The sequence below is a fragment of the Gopherus flavomarginatus genome, chromosome 15 (assembly GCF_025201925.1).
Source record: "Gopherus flavomarginatus isolate rGopFla2 chromosome 15, rGopFla2.mat.asm, whole genome shotgun sequence".
In the NCBI taxonomy this organism is placed as follows: Eukaryota; Metazoa; Chordata; order Testudines; family Testudinidae; genus Gopherus; species Gopherus flavomarginatus.
The window spans coordinates 26,223,408-26,244,744 of NC_066631.1; the positions used below are offsets into that span (position 1 = coordinate 26,223,408).

At 39.0% G+C, this 21,337-nt stretch overlaps 1 protein-coding gene and 1 long non-coding RNA gene across 8 annotated transcripts in view; one reads left to right on the top strand and one right to left on the bottom strand.

Moving 5' to 3' along the window:
• The window catches only part of LOC127034759 (uncharacterized), a 70,548-nt gene that overhangs the window by 11,893 nt on the left and 37,318 nt on the right, over nt 1-21,337 (top strand). For all 5 annotated transcript variants that reach the window (XR_007769488.1, XR_007769490.1, XR_007769489.1 and 2 more), the window contains exon 3: nt 1,396-2,224. This is a non-coding gene — a long non-coding RNA (uncharacterized LOC127034759). The remainder of the gene's footprint in view (nt 1-1,395; nt 2,225-21,337) is intronic.
• Nucleotides 1-21,337, bottom strand: part of ATP2A2 (ATPase sarcoplasmic/endoplasmic reticulum Ca2+ transporting 2) — a 75,604-nt gene that overhangs the window by 2,707 nt on the left and 51,560 nt on the right. Inside the window, exons 10-20 of one of the 3 annotated variants that reach the window (XR_007769476.1) lie at nt 18,020-18,122; nt 16,580-16,711; nt 16,356-16,478; nt 15,916-16,134; nt 13,626-13,961; nt 11,116-11,336; nt 9,789-9,991; nt 8,886-8,971; nt 8,298-8,431; nt 7,122-7,239; nt 5,404-6,950 (exon numbers count right to left, since the gene is read on the bottom strand). Coding sequence is in view for 2 of the 3 variants with exons in the window: in XM_050923912.1 (XP_050779869.1) it covers nt 6,681-6,950; nt 7,122-7,239; nt 8,298-8,431; nt 8,886-8,971; nt 9,789-9,991; nt 11,116-11,336; nt 13,626-13,961; nt 15,916-16,134; nt 16,356-16,478; nt 16,580-16,711; nt 18,020-18,122 (1,945 nt within the window). In the remaining variant the exon portion in view is untranslated. Of the gene's footprint in view, nt 1-5,306; nt 6,951-7,121; nt 7,240-8,297; nt 8,432-8,885; nt 8,972-9,788; nt 9,992-11,115; nt 11,337-13,625; nt 13,962-15,915; nt 16,135-16,355; nt 16,479-16,579; nt 16,712-18,019; nt 18,123-21,337 lie in introns of those variants that run through there. The other 2 variants (XM_050923913.1, XM_050923912.1) reach the window with 2 other exon arrangements.

Genomic DNA, 21,337 nt, shown 5'->3' on the forward strand with positions numbered 1-21,337 from the left:
GGCTAAAGACAAGATCCAAGCATATCAGTGCTGCTTGTTAGTAGGGCTGTCAATTAATCACAGTCGACTTGCGATTAACTCAAACTATTGTGATTACAAAATTGATTAATCACACTTAATCGCACTGTTAAACAATAGAATGCCATTAAAATGTATTATTTTGGATGTTTTTCTACATTTTCAAATATTTTTTAATTACAACACAATACAAAGTGTACAGTGCTTACTTTATATTTTTAGTACAAATATTTGCACTGTAAAAATTAGTTTTTCAATTCACCTCATACAAGTATTGTAGTGCAGTCCGTTTATCGTGAAAGTGCAATTTACAAATGTAGATTTGTTACATAACTGCACTCAAACAAAACAATGTGAAACTTTAGAGCCTACTTCTTGTTCAGCCAATTGCTAAGACAACAAGTTTGTTTACGTTCTATGGGACATAATGCTCCTGGCTTCTTATTTACAATGTCACCTGAAAGTGAGAACAGGTATTTGCATGGCACTTTTGTAACTGGCATTGCAAGGTATTTATGTCAGATATGCTGAACATTCATATGCCCTTCATGCTTTGGCCACCATTCCAGAGGACATGCTTCCATGCTGATGACACTCGTTTAAAAAAAACAAACCAGTGTTAATTAAATTTGTGACTGAACTCCTTGGGGGATAATTGTACTTCTCCTGCTGTTTTACCTGCATTCAGCCATATTTCATGTTATAGCAGTCTCGGATGATGACCCAGCACATGTTAATTTTAAGAACAATTTCACTGCAGATTTGACACAATGCAAAGAAGGTACCAATGTGTGATTTCTAAAGATAGCTTCAGCACTCAACCCACGATTTAAGACTCTGAAGTGCCTTCCAAAATCTGAGAGGGACGAGGTGTGGAGAATGCTTTCAGAAGTCTTAAAAGAGCAACACTCCAATGTGGAAACTACAGGATCGAACCACCAAAAGCAATGCCAGTTACAAAAGTGCCATGCAAATGTCTGTTCTCACTTTCAGGTGACATTCAACCTTCTTCTGGTGGCATCTGACTCATGTGGAAAATCATAGAATCATAGATTATTAGGGTTGGAAGGGACCTCAGGAGATCATCTAGTCCAACCCGCTGCTCAAAGCAGGACCAATCCCCAAATGGCCCCCTCAAGGATTGAACTCAAAACCCTGGATTTAGCAGGCCAATGCTCAAACCACTGAGCTTGAGTATGCATTGGTCTGCACTGCTTAAGATTTTTATCGAGCAGAACTGGTCATCGGCATGGATGAACGTCCCTTGGAATGGTGGTTGAAGCAAGAAGGGACGTAAGAATCTTTAGCGTATCTGGCACAAATATCTTGCAATGCCAGTTACAAAAGTGTCATGAGAATGCCTGTTCTCACTTTCAGGTGACATTGTGAACAAGAAGCAGGCAGCATTATCTCCTGCAAATGTAACCAAACTTGTTTGAGCAATTGGCTGAACAAGAAGTAGAACTGAGTGGACTTGTAAGGTACTAATTTTACATTTTTATTTTTGAATGGTTATTTTTTGTACATAATTCATTCTACCTTTGTAAGTTGCACTTTCATGATAAAGAGATTGTACTAGCTGAATTGAAAAATATTTTTACTGTGCAAATATTTGTAATAAATGAGCACGGTACACTTTTTGTATTGTGTGGTAATTGAAATCAATATATTTGAAAAATGTAAAACATCCAAAAGTATTTAAATGATATTCTTTTGTTGTGTGACAGTGCACTTATTTTTTTTTTAAATCACTTGACAGCCCTACTTTAGTTAGCTAGAGAGGAACACTGTAGTCACACAAGTCCCTCCTTTCTTCCTCACGCTACTTTTGCTGCCTGTGTAACACTTGCAAAGGGGAACTGGGCAGGCAGCAGGCCAGGATAGTTCACTATGGTATCCTAAAGTCTCCCTTTCTAATTCAGCATTCAAGCAGCTTTGCGCCATCCTATCCTATCTTAAAGATTAAGCTGGGCCTTGTCAAGTGTGGATTAAGGAAGCATCCTCAAAATTGAAATCCAGGGTCAGAGGCTGTAGAGCACAAACAATAGCTCCATGCTGGGCATCTGCGTGAGCTGGCTCACTCAGGAGGATGAAGGTGAACATCCAGCAGAAGGAAGAATCAGTCTGATGGACCTTGAAGCTTGGCAGATCTATGCCTCAGGCAGCTTAAGTCCCTCTCTGGTGAGAGCTCTTGGAAGGACAGAGGGTAAGATTCTTTAGGCTTTCATAATAGCAGCTGCCTTTGAAATAGTAGAGGTGGGGTAGAATCTGCACTGGCTTCAAGTTCAATTTTTCACAATTAATGCTTACTCATGGAACTGGTAGAGTGCTTTCATGCTCCAACTTTAGATTATGCCCCTAACAAGTATATTGCTAGAGCTCAGAACCTCAGGTTTAAAGAAAAAGAAGTCAACCCAGGTTTTTCCCCTCTGTTCAGCCTGCTCCACCCCACGATCCAGATTTCCTACTTTCACCCTTAAGTGTCCGGTTTATATGCTGCTCTCTGTGCAGGAGCAGGTTTGCATGCTGCTTCTAAAACCATGCAAGTAGGTCACTGGAGATGCATGAAACTCCCTTAAGATGGTGGGCAGTCTGCTTCAGAGACAGAAGCTTGCCCCCCCCCCCCACCTAACCTTTTAAAGTCCTTGTTTTGAAGTGAACAATCTTTGAAGCCTTTAAAGTGTTCATTGTTGGTGCACTACTTACATTCACCACGTTTAAAGGAAAAAGATGTTAATGGCAAAACTTGCCTAAAAATATTAAAGATGCTGACACTACAGAAAATGTTAATGTTGTCTCCCCCCCCCCCAAAAAAAAAAAAAAGCCCACAAGAACCCACTCTTAAAACTAAATCCATTTGAGGTTTAAGTGACCAGAACAACTTGATGGCCTATTAACTTCTGTAAAAGCAAGTCATGTGCTCAGAGGATGGTTTAGTGAAATAGATGGAAAAGTTGTCCCAAAAGCAAATAAGTTTTGTATCGATAGTATTCCTGAAGTTACACTCTCAACCCCCTGCCACTGGCTTGAACTTAAAATGCTTGGATTGTATGTGTCCCTTGTTCCAGGATTTGTGGCTCTGACATTCCAAAGGTTGAACACCTATAGCTCCCCCTAAATGTTCCAGATAACATTTCTGGAAACAGGCCCTATCTTTGTAACTAAATACCGTTTATAACATCAAGTTCAATGTTAGCAAATGGGGTTAATTTACTGTAGTTTTAATTGTAAGAAGGCAGTCCTTATTAGTGGTTTTAGTGACAGTGTGCGTCTTAAAGGCCCAATTCAGAGAATATCATCTGTTTATATTAGGAAAGTTGCTGTGGAAACTGTTCCCTGTTTTCCAAGAAGCAGGTACTCCCTTCTGAATCATGAATGCTGATAAGGCATTCTAAGTTTACACTGCCCCATGGATGTAGTTCCTGGGAAGGATGTGCATCCCACTGCAAGGAGAGATCCTTCCATCAGCCCCACTAAGGGCATTCAGCACAATACTAAAAAGTACATTAGTTAAGTGTTCAGGGACTTGTATTCTCCTACCAGATGACACTGATCTTATGAAACACCCCACAGTGAGCCGCTAACACTAAACAGAAGAGGCTTTGCTAAACACACTGAAGATGCATCTACAGGGCATACCAGAGCAACCAGAAGGGTGTAAACTGTAGAGTGCTCTATAGTGCTGCAGTCTAACTGCCCTGTGTACGCTGACACACCTTCAGAGGTTCCTAGTGAATGTTAACTAGCATTATTTCAAACAGGACATCATCATTGCTAAGGCCCTACCAAGTTAATGGTTTATTTTGGTCCCTTTAATTTTAAAAATTATAAATTTCATTTCAGCTATTTAAATCTGAAATTTCATGGTGTTATAATTGGAGAGATCCTGACCCAAAAGGAGTTAGGGGGTGTGTGTGTGTCATCACAAGGTTATTGTAGGGGGTTTGTAGAACTCCTTTCCTTACTTCTGCACTACTGCTGGCAGCGGTGCTGCCTTCAGAGCTGGGCAGCTGGAGAGCAGTAGCTGCCAGCTGGGAGCCCAGCTCTGAAAGCAGAGCCCTTGCCAGTAGCAGGGCAGAAGTAAGGATGGTATGGTATGGTATGGTATGGTATTGCCACCTTTGAGGGCCCAGCTCTGCAGGACGCAGTGCAGAAGTAAGGGTGGCAATACCATGATCCCCCTCTAAAATAACCTTGTGACCCCCCCCGCAACTCCTTTTCAAGTCAGGACCCCCAATTTGAGAGACATGGGTCTTCCCTCTGTGAACTCTGTACAGCATAGGGTAAAAGCACACTAAAGATCCGATTTCACGGTCCGTGACATGTTTTTCAAGGCTGGGAGTTCGGTAGGGCCCAATCATTGCACACTAGGAAAGTTTGAGGGTGTCAGCAAGGTCTACGCTGGCGGTTAAGAGTGTAACAGTACAGAGTGCTCTGCAATTTACACCCTCTGATGCACAGTGCCACACTGTGTAGACAAGCCCTTGGTCTGCATATAGGAGGGACAACAGATAGTTGGGACTCGTGGTGTGATTTCAGAATGGTTTTGGTTTATATTTATTGTATTTTGGGGGCATTTAAGCTTCCGCATCTGAAGCCAGGTGAAAGCATGGAACCTACATTATCCATGCCCCTCAGGCACAGCTCAGAGTTCTCTGGTGCCTTGATTTAATTGATCAGTTACATTCAACAAAGTAACTGCTATTAAACAGATTTAAACCAACACACCGTCTGCCATTTTACAAAGCCACTATGCCCCCAGGGCTGCTCTCAAAAGCTCCGCACTGATCGGGCTGAGGTTAGCAGGAATGTTCCTTTTTGTCTTTTCACATGAACATTGTACAAAAAGTGTTTCCATTGAATGGAAACAATCAATGGATTGTTCTGTTACAAAGTGAGCACTCCAGGTACCTGACAACATAATTGGAATGGATACAGGCAGCTGAGAAGCAGCATTTCACATTTTCTATGGTGGGCATATCTTTGGAATAAAGCAGTGTCTGGTCATAAGCATCAATATATTTTGCATTAACGCTTGGGCATCAAATTCAGACAGCAGCTGTCAATAGGTTTGAAAAAGCTTACAGTTGACTTGACCCAAGTGTGGGGTAATATTGAGCAAGAGCTCTAATTTCCTGCTGCACTGAAGCTGTTGGGCCCAAAAAGAACTGTGATCCTGAATGTAAAGCAATTTTCTTCAATAATTTGGGCCTCATACTATAGGATGCATAGTCTAAAATGGTGATAATAACGTAGCACAGCAGAGTCTGACAAGACACAGCATGGAATGAAGGAAATTACTATTTATTCTTTGACATGTATACAGCATATGCCATTTTACAGCAAGTCACCACTGGGATGGTGAAATGGAAGAGAAATACTCACTTTAGTCGAATGTTGGAAGGCATTGGAGAAAAACACCACAGTTAGGACTGTTAATGACTTACACATTGTTGATACAGGACTGAATTTGAAAACATGCTCTAACATTTATCATAATATAATGAAGGTGGTTAGTGCCACATTAAAATAAAAATAGTTCTATACAATATGTTCATTTGGTCATGTGCTATTTACAGATTTTACAAAAACACACACGAGCTTGTTATTTCTCTAAGTCAGGCTAGAACAAGGCCAGCAGAGTAACTCAAAATGTGTAACTGATCATTGCCCTAACTAAAAGTGTAAGAAATCCAATTTCTAACTATGCAGTGCAAGTTATTTTTTCCAGGTCACATTACAAAAGCCCTGATCTAAGAGACCGAAAAACATCTGACACACGTAAATAAGGTATTAAAAACGGAACTTAAGCCATCTTTTAGAGTTTAAAAAAAAATGGAATTTTCTTTGTCCATTTAAAAGTTTAGGATAGACTGAAGTAGTGCCCTCTTCCCCCCTCCCCCCCATAAAGTGGGCAACACTGGCAAAACAAGGTTTGTTATAATAAAATACATTAGACATTTAAATAAATAACCTTAAAATACTACGTGTGTTGAAGGGATGGCAGAAGAACCCAGCAGGTTCCACCTGGAATTATGTTTTCTGCACAAGCATGGACTAGGCAAACTACCTCTTACAAAGACTGGTGTAAACAGGACAGTCAGGAAGCTAAGATGAGGGGGCATACGGAGGGACAAAAAAACCCACTGACTGAGGTAGCAGCACTCTCTGCCCAGTGCAGAAAAATCGGCTTATGAATAAAAAATAAACTGATCTCAACTTAAGTTCAGATGATCATGCAAGAGACAGACAGTTGCATGCTTTTTAGTTTTAGAAAACACATTCATTCCCTAAAATCTGCTACCAATTTAGTTTTGCGAGTGTCCGCTGGCTCAAAAAAAAAAAAAAAAAAGTTTTGTTTTTTTTACAAGGATGAATAGATTAAACAGAACACTGTACATGCTTTTCATCTACAAAAAATATTTGCATAAAATAGTGTTAGTTCTCTGTACATGTCAATGGACACTTTAGTTGTGTATAAAAGAGGAAAATATTGCCCCCACTGGAGTCAGAAAAAGCAAAAAACACAAAATCTAGAGTATGAAACCTCCATCACCGGCAAGTATGTTCATGTGAAAATTCAGCAGAAATCGACAGTTGCTTTAAACAATAAAAAAATTGATTAAGTTAAACATCTTTATGTAAAATCATCACTATGTCAGTCAAGACCAGAACATATCACTAAAGTTAGTGTCTGTACTGTAAAGCCAGATAAGCAAGGGCATAGTAATGAGCACAAATGGCCAGGAAATCCCTTCGGTGCATGCTGATAAAGAACATGGTTTGGTGGCAGGCTTCACGCAATCTTTACCAGGTTCCAAGTAGTTACGGGCCGCAAACTTAAGTGTCTCATCTAGCAGAATTACAGGTATTGAGATTTTCAACACCATCAGCCACTGTGTCACATTCAGAGGTGTGATTTGGAAGATGAGCTGTGGAAGAGAAGCCAAACATTAGATCCTTTTACTTGTACACACTAAAAAAAAAAATAAAAATCAGTGTTTTTTCTTCTTTGAAACTTAAAACTTAAAACATTATTACAGGCAAATAGTTTTGCCACTCTTGTTGTAAGTAGCTTGCACCTAATTAACAAGTTTACTTACTGGCAATGGTTCTACATAAAGGATAAGAAAATGGAGTGACATGGACAAGCAAATAGAACCCAGCAGCCAGATATTCTCCCATGGAGGCATTCTCATTAAGGACTGGTTTTCTGATAAACTGTAACAGAAACAGTGCATACATAAGACATTAGAATAGGACATTCAACAAAGCACATTAGGCATCTTAGCAGGACATAATTCTGTGCCTGTGAGGTAAGAGTATTTAAGAACAAGACAGTTAGGGGACTGGTGACACTTGGTCATTAATCAGTTTTCAGGTGATTAAAGGTTGTTTTAAAACTAGCTAACTAGTTGCTGTATTAAATAAAAAGATGTTACACAATGCTACTAAACTCTAACAGTTTATTAGACTAACGGTGTATAACAGCAATATACTAATGTACTTCAAAGAGCTAACACGGTTACATTGCTTTGAGCATTAGACTGCATTTTAAACTAAAATTACTGTCCATCTTAATTAGCAGAGAGTTTATACAAGATTACAGTTGGCACAAGAATATTAAAATGGGCCTATTTCATATATCTAACACACACTAACAATGCTTTTGTTTAAATCCGTTTTCTGTGCAGGTTCAATCTAAGTTTTGGCTATACCAGAGGAGGTTTTTGTGCTGCAATGCAGAGTTTAGGAAGAGGAATCTCAGATGCAGAGTATTTTAAATTTAACTGACCTCCAATTTGTTTCTTCAAATACCCTTGGCATATTGTGCTATTTAGAGGTTTCCATTTATAATTTAGTATTAATTAGTTGAGGCACGCTCCCGTAGGGCAGGAAAAACTATTTCCCATATATTTAACAGTCTTATTTTAGGTCTCCTTAATATCACTTTATAGGAGAAGTATGAGGGTTAATCTGATTGATGAGGCTTAAATTAAACAGTGGAAAATATCCTAGCAGTCTAATACCGAAGTCCCAAGAGTGAATTGAAGGATTTAAAATGATACCTCTGCTTATAGCATAAGATCTCAAATGTGATCTAGGAAAAATGATCCTTTGGCCTTCAATATGCCAACTCAGGAATTCACCATTCCCTCACTGTAATTTATTACTTACGTATCCTTTCTTAATGCCTAGACAGTTCTCTGTATAAAACTTTATAATTTCATGAAAAAAACCCAAGTGAATCTCAGCTATCTACTTCAGCCATAACTAACCTGTTGAGAGCATTACACATCTCTATGGTGACCAGAACAGAAAGTGCCATTGTCATTGGGTATGGCGACTCAAAGACCACACAGTCTACATCTGTGAATTCTGGGTTGTCCTCATTGCACTGTAGGAAATGACTCTACAACAGAATAAAACAAGCAAGCACTCATTATTTCAACAATGATGATTACCTATTTACAAAAAAATTGAAGTGGGATGCTGCAGCAGTCCAGCACTAGGATTATAAAAGCCTGTGCCTAGAGAGGCCAACATCAGGAAGAATTACTTTTGACTTCATCTCTGATTCAAACAGTTCATATAAATTTGATATGTATAGAAATCTTCCCATAAAAATACATCTATTTCCATCAAAAACAGTTTAAAGAAAGTGTTTTGTATTCTACCTTTCGCTTTTTATAGCTATTAACTCTGAATAAGCAGGATTATTTAATACAATTAAAGATGGTCCTTCAGCAGCTATTCTTTGAAATGAAAATGTACAGCATACACTAAGTACCAACATACTATGTTACACTCAGTAGGAGTTTATATATTTTTGCAGACTTTCTAAAGTAAATTAAACTGAATAATACCAGCTGGTAATAGGTAACTCTTGGGCCACCATCAGCAGCAATGAACCACCACGCAGCAGCACCCACTGTCGCAGCTCCAACGTAACCTTAAAGAAAAGAGATGCAGTTTGTTTTTCTATATTATGAACAGTACGTAAGACACAGTCTAGTTAACCTCACTTGAACTTCCTCCTCCACCATCACTTGGGCACACAAATACACAATGCAGCCTTTGCCCATTTCCCGTAGAAGGAATCTGCTTTTAAACTGCCAAGTCACCATAATTGGAATCTGTCCAACTGTAAAGATTTTGTGTGTGTATTGTAATTTAGGGCATACAGAGAATTCAACCATGGTCATGGCTCTGGAAAGTGATAGAAAACATTTAATATATTTAGCAGAAAATAAATCCTAACTTCTCACTTTCCAATTAAAAAAAAAAAGGCATGAGTAATTAACTCAGTTCTACAGAGACAAAGTACAAATATGAATGTGCTGCAGAACAATTTGGTTAGAGATTCATGACAGATTTGGCCAAACCACTGTCATTTGCCGATTGGGAAAAAAAAAAAAAATTCTAGATACCAGGTGGGTAGCATTCTGCTCCAATTTCTTTTACAAGCCATGCAAGCTTCTAATTACTTACCATTGTTGTATGTGAAGTAAAATAAAGGCTTTTAAAATGTTTAAGAAACTTCATTTTAAATTAAATTAAAATGCAGAGCCCCCCCGGACCAGTGGCCAGGACCTGGGCAGTGTGAGTGCCACTGAAAATCAGCTTGTGTGTCGCCTTCGGCACACGTGCCATAGGTTGCCTACCGCTGGCCTAAAACATAACTGAAGAGCATATAAATTCCATGCAAGTTCCTACAAGTCATTCTACATGTACAAAAAGTTAAAAAGAAAAGCTAGTGAGCTACTCACATCCAATAGCCAGGTAACGGAAGAAGAGCCATCCGCTGATCAAGGGCTCTTTAGGATTACGGGGCGGCTTATCCATGATGTCTAAATCGGGAGGATTAAAGCCCAGAGCAGTGGCAGGGAGACCATCCGTTACAAGATTTACCCATAACAGCTGGACGGGAATTAAAGCTTCAGGGAAACCCAGAGCAGCAGTCAAGAAGATACTACAAAAAGGAACAAGTACAAAATTGTCCTTAGCCATGTTAAACCAAACGTATGATAAATACTCATCTATGTTTAGTTTTTAAATAATTCTATTCCTTAGTAACTGGCAAAGAAAAATTATGCGGTGTGCCATTGCAACATCTATTTAATATTGGAAGCTAAATATTCACATTGAGGTAGCTAGGAATGTACATGCATTTTATAGCCAACAGTAATTGAATAATGTTTAAAGTAGGTGCATTTTGTTTTGGTAGACTGAGGAGCTTTATTACTCTCTACCAGAGTAACCCTCATAAAGCACTAGGCTGCTTTCCAGCGTACTTGGAGGATATTGCTTCTACAGATCTATGCTCTTTGAGTTGTATGATAAAACAAATGGACCTGATGGAGCATTAAAAAGCAGTTTTCACCTAGTGGAGTCACTTCTTGAAGCCATCTATAAAGGGAGGCTTGCAAACTCCTCCCTAAAGTCTGCAACTGTTATAGAATTACAGTATAACTGAGGGGCAAGGTTCCACTGAACTGGACATCCTCCAGTCCTTGCACACATGCATTGGGGAATGCAACCTCCCTTTATGGCTTTGAGTCAACATGGTTTAGGGTAGAACTACAGGAGTAGGGATCTGTAGCAAGAACTGTCAAAAAGGAGAATTGATATTAAGCCCTTGGAAAAAGGAGAGTCTTATGGCTTAAATACAAAAATGGGACTCAGGAGATCTGGGCTCCATCCCTGGATCTGCCACCAACTCACTCTGTGGTCTTGGGAAAGAGTCAACTTGTGTTAGATTTCCCAATTAGTAGAATGTGGATTTGTCTATTTCAAAGGATTCTTGCCCAAATGAAGCATTAAGGACCTATATTAGTGGACATTACAGTCTCAAAACTAGAATTTGGGAAACATTCATTATTTCTTTGAAATATTTAACATCTGAATAGAATTTTCTCAAAACTTAAGGGAATTAAGTATTTATATGCATTGCAATGCTCACCTCTTTTAAACATAGTTATTACTTCTAATAAACCTCTGTTCCCCAAATAGCATCTGGCAATATTATAAGTTAAAACTGACCAGCTTCCATTACAGAAGTGCAAAATTAAAACAGAACAACTTCTTAAAACTTACCAAACAACTTCTCCAACATTCGAAGAGATGAGATAACGGATAAACTGTTTCATGTTGTTGTAGATTGCACGCCCTTCTTCCACAGCAGCTACGATGGTTGCGAAGTTGTCATCAGCCAATACCATTTCAGAAGCAGTTTTAGCTACTGCAGTACCTGACCCCATAGCAATCCCAATTTCTGCTTTCTTCAGGGCAGGGGCATCATTTACACCATCACCAGTCTAAAATACAAAGTTTAACAGAAAACATGGGCACTTATATGCAGGGACTGAAAGAGGATTTTATACAGGGGGGCAAAAATCTAAAGTGCTTGAGTAAGGAGGTGCAGAATTGAGATGGGGCTTTAAGGTGAAGGACAGGAAGTTTAAACTTGATTGAACTGACAGGCACAGAAGATGACCTGAGTAGCAACAGTGTTTCCAATGCTGTTATTCTGATTATGCCTATTGTAATGTTCACATGTTGACTGCGCGCGCGCACACACACAGAGACACACACACACACAGTGTAACTAGTTGAGACATTGATTGCTGAAGTGCCAGGAAACCTCGTTCAAGAGAAAACCTCTCTATTTACTCCACCCAAACATCCACAATCAAGAGGACCATTACACAATATTCCTTGCTTGTCTAACAAAACCGAGTCGGAGGTCAGCTATCTTAGTTCTTCAGGCCATACACTTAGGTGCCCAAACCAAAAGACAGTTTGCTGATTTTCCATCTCTTACTCCAATTAGGCTGAAGATATGAAGTTTCTGCCTTAGGGAGATGGCAGTGCCTTTGATTTATACTCCCAAGTGATCAGAGATGTGCTCAGATGCTTGGTGGGGAAGGAAGGAAGGAAGGAAAAAGGCCAATTCTACCAACTGGGTAAATTACAAGTACCATATTTTGTCAAGGTTTTGTTGTGAACCAGTAAGATATTTCTGATGCTGAACTATGCCCACATGATACCTTATTTTTAAAGTAATTTTCTGAACAATGCGCTGCTGAACAACATTCCTAAAAAATGGACTGAGCAATTGATGAACGCTATCACTAGTTGGGTGAAAAGTGATTAATTTTTCAGGCTCCAATACATACAATCATTTGTCCATTGTCCTAGGAAAAATACAAGGGGTGGTCCCTCAAAGGTTAAGAGCATAAAAACAGCCATAGTGGGTCCGACCAAAAGTCCATCTAGCCCAGTATCCTGTCATACGATAGTGGCCAATGCCATGTGTCCCAGAGGAAATGAACAGAACAGGTAATCAAGTGATCCATCCTTGTCAGCCATTCCCAGCTTCTTGCATCCACCATCCCTGCCCATCCTGGCTAATAGCCATTAATGGATCTATCTTCCATGAATTTATCTAGTTCTTTTCTGAACCCTGTTATAGTCTTGACTTTCACAACATCCTCTGGCAAGGAGTTCCACAGGTTAACTGTGTGTTGTGTGAAAAAATACTTCCTTTTGTTTTAAACTTGCTGCCTATTAATTCCATTTGGTGGCCTCTAGTTCTTGTGTTATGAGAAGGAGTAAATAACACTTCTTTATTTATTTTCTCCACACCAGTCATGATTTTATAGACCTCTATCATATCCCTAGTCATCTTTTTTCTAAGCTGAAAACGTTCCAGTCTTATTAATCTCTCCTCATATAGCTGCCGTTCCATACCCCTAATAATTTTTGTTGCCCTTTTCTGAACCTTTTCCAAGTCCAATATATCTTTTTTGAGATGGGGTGACCACATCTGCAAGCAGTATTCAAGATGTGGGTTTACCATGGATTTATATAGAGGCAATATGATATTGTGTCTTATCTCTCTCTTTCTTAATGATTCCTCTCTTTCTTAATGATTCCTAACGTTTTGTTCACTTAGAGATCCTTTTGTAACTCTTTGCAGTCTGGCTGGGAGTTAACCATCTTGAGTAGTTTTGTATCATCTATGAATTTTGCCACCTCACTGTTTACCCCTTTTTCCAGATTATTTATGAATATGTTAAATAGGACTGGGCCCTGTACAGACCCCTGAGGGACACCACTATTTACTTCTCTCCATTCTGAAAACTGACCATTTATTCCTACCCTTTGTTTCCTATCTTTTAAACAGTTATCAATCCATGAGAAAACCTTCCCTCTTATCCCATGACTGCTTATTTTGCTTAAGAGCCTTTGTTGAGGGACCTTGTCAAACGCTTTCTGAAAATCTAAATTCACTATAGCCACTGGATCCCCTTGTCCACATGCTTGCTGACCACCTCAAAGAATTATAGTAGATTGGTGAGGCATGATTTCCCTTTACAAAAACTATGTTGACTATTCCCCAACAAATTATGTTCACCTATGTGTCTGACAATTTTATTCTTGACTATAGTTTCAACCAGTTTGCCTGGTACTGAAGTCAGACTTACCAGCCTGTAATTGCCGAGCTTAAAACAAATTATATCCCGTCAATCTAACAAATTTCAGTTAATTTGTTTTAAAAGTAAAATCTCTTTTACAAGCCATGCAAGATTCTAATTACTTACCATAGCCGTGATCTCATCGAAAGACTGGAGGAACTCAACAATCTTAGATTTATGGGAAGGCTCTACACGGGCAAAGCAACGAGCATGTAGGCAAGCATCCCTCTGGACAGCTGGGGAAAGTTCATCAAACTCACGTCCAGTAAAGGCTTTTGAGGAAACATCCTCATCTTCTCCAAAGATACCAATACGACGACAAATGGCTACTGCTGTGCCCTTATTGTCACCAGTAATCATAATAACACGAATACCAGCTTTCCTACACAACTTTATGGATGAGGCTACTTCAGTTCTTGGGGGATCCAGCATACCCACACAGCCAACAAAGGTCAAATTGGTCTGAAACAGGAGGACATTGAGCTTTAGCACAAAATATTAGGAGATGCTTTTATTTCTTTGGTAGGCCAGTACACAAATCATTTTCACAAGCCAAAGTAGTTCAAACATTAGTTTATAAGAGGAAAATAGCATTTTTAATCCCACAGGATCCAACAATTTTTAATTCAGGCCTCTATAAACTTGCATGCCACTCCCTGCCAACGCTCCCTCGCTGTTTGTTCAAAACTAGTTTGTGACAAGGTTCAGCAAGCAAGTCAGATTGTCCCCCACTTATGGGGCTCTTCCAGGCTCATCTCTGTATTTCAGCACACTCAGTCTTCATGGTATCTTGCCTCAAATGTTCATTTCTTGTACTATGGTCTGAATCCAGACCATTTTGAAAAGCAGATTACAAGAGAGACACTGAGAAAGGAGAGGAACTGAAACAGAACTGGGAACGTTTTGTCTCTGTAAGCCTGACTTTGTTCTAGTGCAGCATGTTATGCAGCATCCTCTGGTTCTGAAACATAACACTGAGAAGAGTCTCAATGAGTTAAGCATATGGAGCAACTTAAAGAGTGATCCTACCCTGAGAAGTGACTAAAAATGGCATTCTGCATTTCCAAATGTATTATGTCTCTTTGCCTTCAGCTTAAAAGTGCTCAGTTCACAAGTTAAAAGGTAATCTAATTGCCAGCCTTGCAGATTCCACCTGCACTCAGAGTCAAGCCTTTCCTTCTCATGCATACTGCTAGCAACAGATTCTCCAAGCCAAATAATCTGCAACTTCCACTGTCTTCAAAAATCAAGTATCAGAGGGTAGCCGTGTTAGTCTGGATCTGTAAAAGCAGCAAAGAATCCTGTGGCACCTTATAGACTAACAGACGTTTTGGAGCATGAGCTTTCGTGGGTGAGGAAGTGCATCTGAGGAAGTGGGTATTCACCCACGAAAGCTCATGCTCCAAAACGTCTGTTAGTCTATAAGGTGCCACAGGATTCTTTGCTGTCTTCAAAAATGAATTTCTCGTTATACATGTAATTGTATTGAAATATAATGGAGTTGTTCAGATAGTTGAGGGCAGAATCTTTACAAAAGAAAATATAAAAGAGATGGGAAAGAACCCAGCTTGACCATCAGATTCCAAGGTGAGTTTGCAGGACAGGCAATTAGGAAACACTTGTAATCTGACCAAATAAGTGCTTAAAGCCATGGTTCCCAAACTGTGGAGCACCTCCCCCCTGGGGGCGGAGGAAAAGCAGGGCATAGAGGAATGTTCGGAGCAGGTGTGACAGGTCCCATGGGGGGGCAGGAAGGAAGTGCCCCTCAGCCCTGCTCTGTCCACAGCCCTGGGCCCCGCTCTCAGCTCCCAGGGGGGAATGACAAAAAGTTTGGGGACCACTGGCTTAAAGTAACTGAAGCATAATACACAATTTCCCCAGTGCTATTTTTTTATAGAATTAAATTTTGGTTCTGGAAAAAGTAAGAGTCTCAGATACTATGTTGATGAGAACTGTAGGTAGTTAGGGAAATATATGTATTCTGCACCACAACATTAGTATTAATTGCAAGAGACCAGACTGAATGGCACCTTAATAAAAACTTATAATCAAGTGTCTATGTATAGATCAGCCACCAGAAGCACCAAGAACAAATAACTTTTAGTCCAGACTCTGCTGGGGGAGTGATGCCGGGGGTGGGGGCATTTAAGAACCCAAAAGATGCTCCTAATTTTGGTCCCCTTTATAGCTCATACAACTTGCTGTTGCTAAGCCATTGAGCCAGACCACATCTATTAATTCAGAAAAAGCTTCTGAAGTGTTATATTTATGTTTGAAAAGAATCCAACTTGTTAAAAGCATTGCCCTTTACTGTTTTGTCTTCTGAAAAAAATTAACTCAATCTTAATAAAAAAGTCACCACTCTTACAGAAAAACTGTGGAAACAAAGGAGAGGCAAGCCTTTTACTAAACTAACCTCATAATTAATAAAGTTTGCAGAGTCCTCAAGGTTCATTTCTTCTCTTCTTGGTGGATTGTCATGTGTTGCTAGAGCCAAGCAACGCAATGTGTCTCTACCAGTACCCCACTCTCGAATGACAGTCATGATCTTCTGCTTAATTCCTGGAGTTAATAGTACTTTAGTGCTTCCAACACGAACATGCGTACACCTGTCAAGTACACCTTCAGGAGCACCCTACAGGAGCAAAGCAAGAAATTAGCAGCAAGAAACGAGCAAATTTGCTCTCCATCACAGAATCGTTTCACACAAGATAAGAAACAGTCCATCTCCAAAACTGATAACACTAGGCACACATTTATGCTCATGGTTCAGCTACAATTAATTTAAGCACAACTTCAAGAGTCATGTTACTTTGTAGCCATTTCAAAACTATACTCCTCATATGTGGAACTTGCCTTAACAAACATCTTGCTCATGGATGTTCGGCTCGGTTTGTTTGGAGTACAGTAGACAGACATGGACTTTCTGTCCCTTGAGAATTCCAGAGTGAACTCTTTCTTCATGAGTTGTTTTATGACCTATGAAGGAGACATTATTAATAAACATTTCATTCAGATTGCAACAAACAAACAATGTAACTGAAATCACATACTGTTTACAGTATTTTGGAAGTACTGACCGAGTTGCAAGCATTTGCTCGTTCAATTCTGGAGAGCCCCTTTAATTCTGTATCAAATACATTCATCTTCTCAACCAGGCAGCTGAGTGCAGTCTCTGTAGCTTCTCCAACCTTTTCATACACTCCCTTAGCCTTCAATTCATTTAAAAAAAAATTGAGAATTATTACTGCTATAAAAACCTTGGCCTTTTGCAAGTCACCACAATGAAATTTCAAGCGATACAATGAATGGAAACTGCAAATCTCGTTGCAGTTCATAATGAAAAACATACAAAGAAATGAGTTTCTCCAAAATGTCAGATTTCCCCCATCTTTTTTCCTCATCTGAAAAGGAAAACAGTTTTTGCTACAGTAAAAGCTGTGTTATCCAACACTTTACCAACCAGAAAGCTCTATAGACCAGCATTTCTGACCTTCACTGAAAATCTGGTTTATAGTCTGGTTGGCATGGGGCTGGCAGGATCCCTAACTGGCTCCACGTGGCTTCCTAGAAGGGGTGACGTGTCCCTGCTGCTCCTAGGTGGAGGAATGGCCATGTGGGGTTCAGAATGCAGGAGGTGGTGTGGGACACAGGCTCTGGGAGCGAGTTTGAGTGTGGAAGGGGGCTCGGGGCAGGGGGTTGGGACACAGCAGGGGATGTGGGGTGCCAGATCCAGGTGGCGCTCACCTCAGGTGACTCCCTGCAAGTGGCAACATATCCCTGCTGCTCCTAGGCAGAGGTGCAGCAAGGTGGATCTGCACACTGCCCCCTCCAGTCTTGAGCGCTGGCTCTGCAGCTCCCAGTTGCCTAACCGTGCCTCCACCTAGGAGCAGCAGGGACACGTCCCTGCTTGCGGGGAGTTGCCCAAAGTGAGTGCCACCCAGATCCAGCACCTCGTCCCACGCCCCAACTGCCTGTCCCCTCCCGCACCCAAACTCCCTCCCCCTTAGTTAACTGGATTCTCTACCCACCCCCGACACACACACACTCATATTTTAAACTTACCAGCAACTCCCATTCTCCCAACATGCTGAACAAAGCTTTTACTGTATTTATATTTGCAAACTATCATTTCAAGATAGAGATTTAGGACCAGCAGGAAAGCCTAGCAGCAGTGCTCTCTACATTGTTAAGGAGGAGACAGGTCTGAGTTCCAAATTAGTATCACTCTCTTAACTTTAGTTGCTCAATAGTGTCCTCTCTAGTCAAATAAGGAGTGGCATTAACTGGTTCTTAAGAGACTACGTGGTCTCCCTTAAGCAGAAGAATAGTGGTTATAACATTGTGCTTTATAGGTGTTTATATGAGAAATAGAATAGAAAGTCACTAACACCCTGAGAATTTGCTCAAAAATGTGAGGCACCTCCCAACTTTGGGGAAAGACACAAAGTAAATTAGACAAGAACAAGCATTTAACTTCATTCTGGTTTCTTCTTGTATTGTAAAAAAGACTGACTTACTTCATTGTAATCCAAAGAAGAATCATTACAAAGTGCACAGATCGTTGCTAGTTCTACAAGGCCATCATATTGATAACATTTAACAAGTTTGTCATCTTTATGCCTGTCAATAAAAAAATAAATACATAAACACATAAAAGGACTGGAGTGAAAAGTTACTGAGACAGTTAACTATGCTCTTACATTTCACCCATTTTTTCCTTAGTTAATCCCTCTATATACTGAATGATAGAAAACAATGCAAATTCACTGTTTAGCGAAGATTCTGAAGCAAGGTTCTCTCTCGGCTATAAGATATGGCATTACAGAATTTGTACCAAAGAAACATTCTATCCTGAAAAATGCAAGGCAGAGTTAAAAATGAGAGCACTGTACCTTTAAACTGGGCTTTAAATAAGGATAAATATTTCTGGATTTTACTTTATGATCCTCTTTTCAACAAGGACTTATGTTTTAGTGACATATTTCACCATTTAATGTGAGCCCTTGTAGGAACTATGGCAACAGATTTTTGTTGTTGTTTCTTCCCTGTGTCACTCAGTTTTTAAGATACAATCTACATTTATGGTGCTAAATAAGACAGGAGCAAGGAATGGGTCTAAGAGTTCACAGCTTAAGACAGACAAGACCAAAGACAGGAACAGCTATGGATCAAAAGTTCAGATAAAAAAAGATGTGGGAGTATTGATGAGATTCCTGGAAGTACTGTTATAGGGAAGAACTTGAAGGAAAAGAGAGGGTGCTTGTTAAATTAGCAGAGGGAGGAGATTTGAAGCTTAGGGATAAAAGTAGTAAAGTAAAAAACGATGAGAGTTTGAAAAGAGGATAAGCAAGTGTGGGAAAAAGAGGATGATGATGAACAACAGGTTTTACTATGGCTTTTGGAGTGTACACACACACACACACACACACACACACACACACACACACACACACACGATTTACCTTTTAAGTATTATCTCCATTTTACAGTAAGAAAATAGAGGAACTGAGTTTAAGTGATTTGTAGGAAATCTATAGCAGTGCTGGGAACAGAACAGACTGGACTAGGACTCTCTCCTGTCAGTTCTTTAATCACAAAACTTCTCTCTCTCTACTGGAAACTAGAAAATTATTTGTTTTCCAGGAGTGATCCACTCCTGATTATGGACATTAGCACCCAAATAGTTTTATAGTGGTATATGACATCAAGAAGATTAATTTTGCAAATGTTAACTTCATATATTAGAGCTACATCCTCTCTTTACTTTTCATGCTTAGATATTCATGTTAGAATGGTATTACTTATAGAGCCTTATTTTATACAACAACATCAGCATACCTCTAGGTTAGCATGAAATAATCATTGAGGCATTATGGCAATTACTTCTAGTTTTATTTATTTATTTAATTTAATTTATTTTGAGATAAGCCAGTGAATACTGAATACCCCCAAACAGAGGCTGTCCACCAGCATGGGTCCATTTTTCTCCTGTGTGTTTCATTTGGAAAACAGACTATTGCTACATAGTACAACATATACTGTAAACATACAGCAAATACAGCTACATAAGCTTTTTTCCAGTAGTACTATTTTGTAGTACTATAAATTAGACAAATACTGGAACCTGTTGCTATATACCATATAAATAACCAGAAGTGCATATTTAAAAAACAAACAAACAAACTAAATCTAAATGTAATGTGTCATCATTCCTTGTTAAAATATTTTGTATATTAAGTTACAAGTATACAAATATATACTAATTTATATAGATGTAAAAAGTATAGATGTAAGAAGAATTTGTGTTATTAATTACTTCAAATTCTCTCAGCCCTCCTAATTTTCATTTCACATTTTACCTGTCACAGGTTATGCTCTTTTCTATGGTCTTCATTTGGGTTGGATTTCTATTTTCTGAGGATAACTGTTTGGATAACCTCTGGAACCTTGTCATTTAACAGTACTGTTTTTTCTTGCCTTACTCTTCCCTGTGTTTTCGAGACTCAGTCATGGTATGCACATGTAGTCTCTGTGCTGAGTCTAGGGCACTTTAAAATTACTCACTTTTGACTTTAGGCTCTTAGATTAGTGAAGGAGATTTCAAAGAGAGAGAAATTTAAAGTTCAAATTGACAGTTTTTGGCATGATCACTCCCCTCAAGGATAGTGAAGGTGTGCATAGGCCATATACATTGGTGCAGAGTGAAGTGTACAGAATAAGGTTTCATCAGAAATGTATGGGGCAACCAGAGACACAAGAGGAGTATTGCATATTAATATTTTGGCTGCATAGTCAATTCCATTAGAAAAACTGGTTCTAACTGATTCTCCTGTTCCAATAGAAAATTTATATGTTGCTTTTGAATTCATACTCTCAATGCATTTATTTTTATAAATTTTTTGAGCTTTCAGAAAGCGCTAATGTGTTTCCTGAGATAGAGAAACTTCATGAAGTACCAAACTTATTTTTTGTTTGTTACTTACTATAAATTAGGTCATCTGTACATTAACTTTCATAAGTGCCTCCTTCCATCCACCTAAATGGAAAAGAATGGTTTCCTAGCCCTTAAAACAAAACAAAAACCCCCAGAAAACTAAGTCTTAACTTACATAAGAATGATTTTATTATTTTGATGTACTGGAGAATTATTTCCTTTAAAAATATTTTAAATCCAAGGTGAAGTCAGTAAGTTATTGATCCAAATGGTTATACACCACACACCCCACACAAACAAGCAAACAAAAACCCCAGTGGACTGACTAAATCCACTCCAAGCAAAGATGAAGATTATCAATTTTGCTTAAGGACCTGAGGATTCAACTATCAGAATTTTTTATGACAAGATGACATACTGTAGCACTATGAAACGCACAAGAACAGTATCCTACCTGAGCTTTCTCAAAGACTCAGTAAACAAAATATGGAATTAATTATTATATTTTATTAAAAAGGCCTGACATAGGTCATCAATTTATGTTAACATTCCATATTCACTGACTAGTATTGGGTAAGTGTAAATAGACATGTACTTATATGAAAAGGAAATTGCTACAAAGTCTTTTGGATGGCCCAAAGTAACCTATTTCTTGACATGGAAATTCCAAGTGTTATTTGCAAATTAAGAATTAAGAATTCTAAATATTGAGAACTCTATTCACTCCTGTGAGGATTATCATTACGGACATTGCTAAAAACCTATTGACTTTTTGGAGCAACATATGCCAAACCTCAAACTGTAAAGAGATGTTTAAAGTATATATTTCAACTCTCTGCACAGGGAAATGTTTTAAATAAATCCTCATAAATTAAAATATATCCGAAAAAGGATCCTTTCC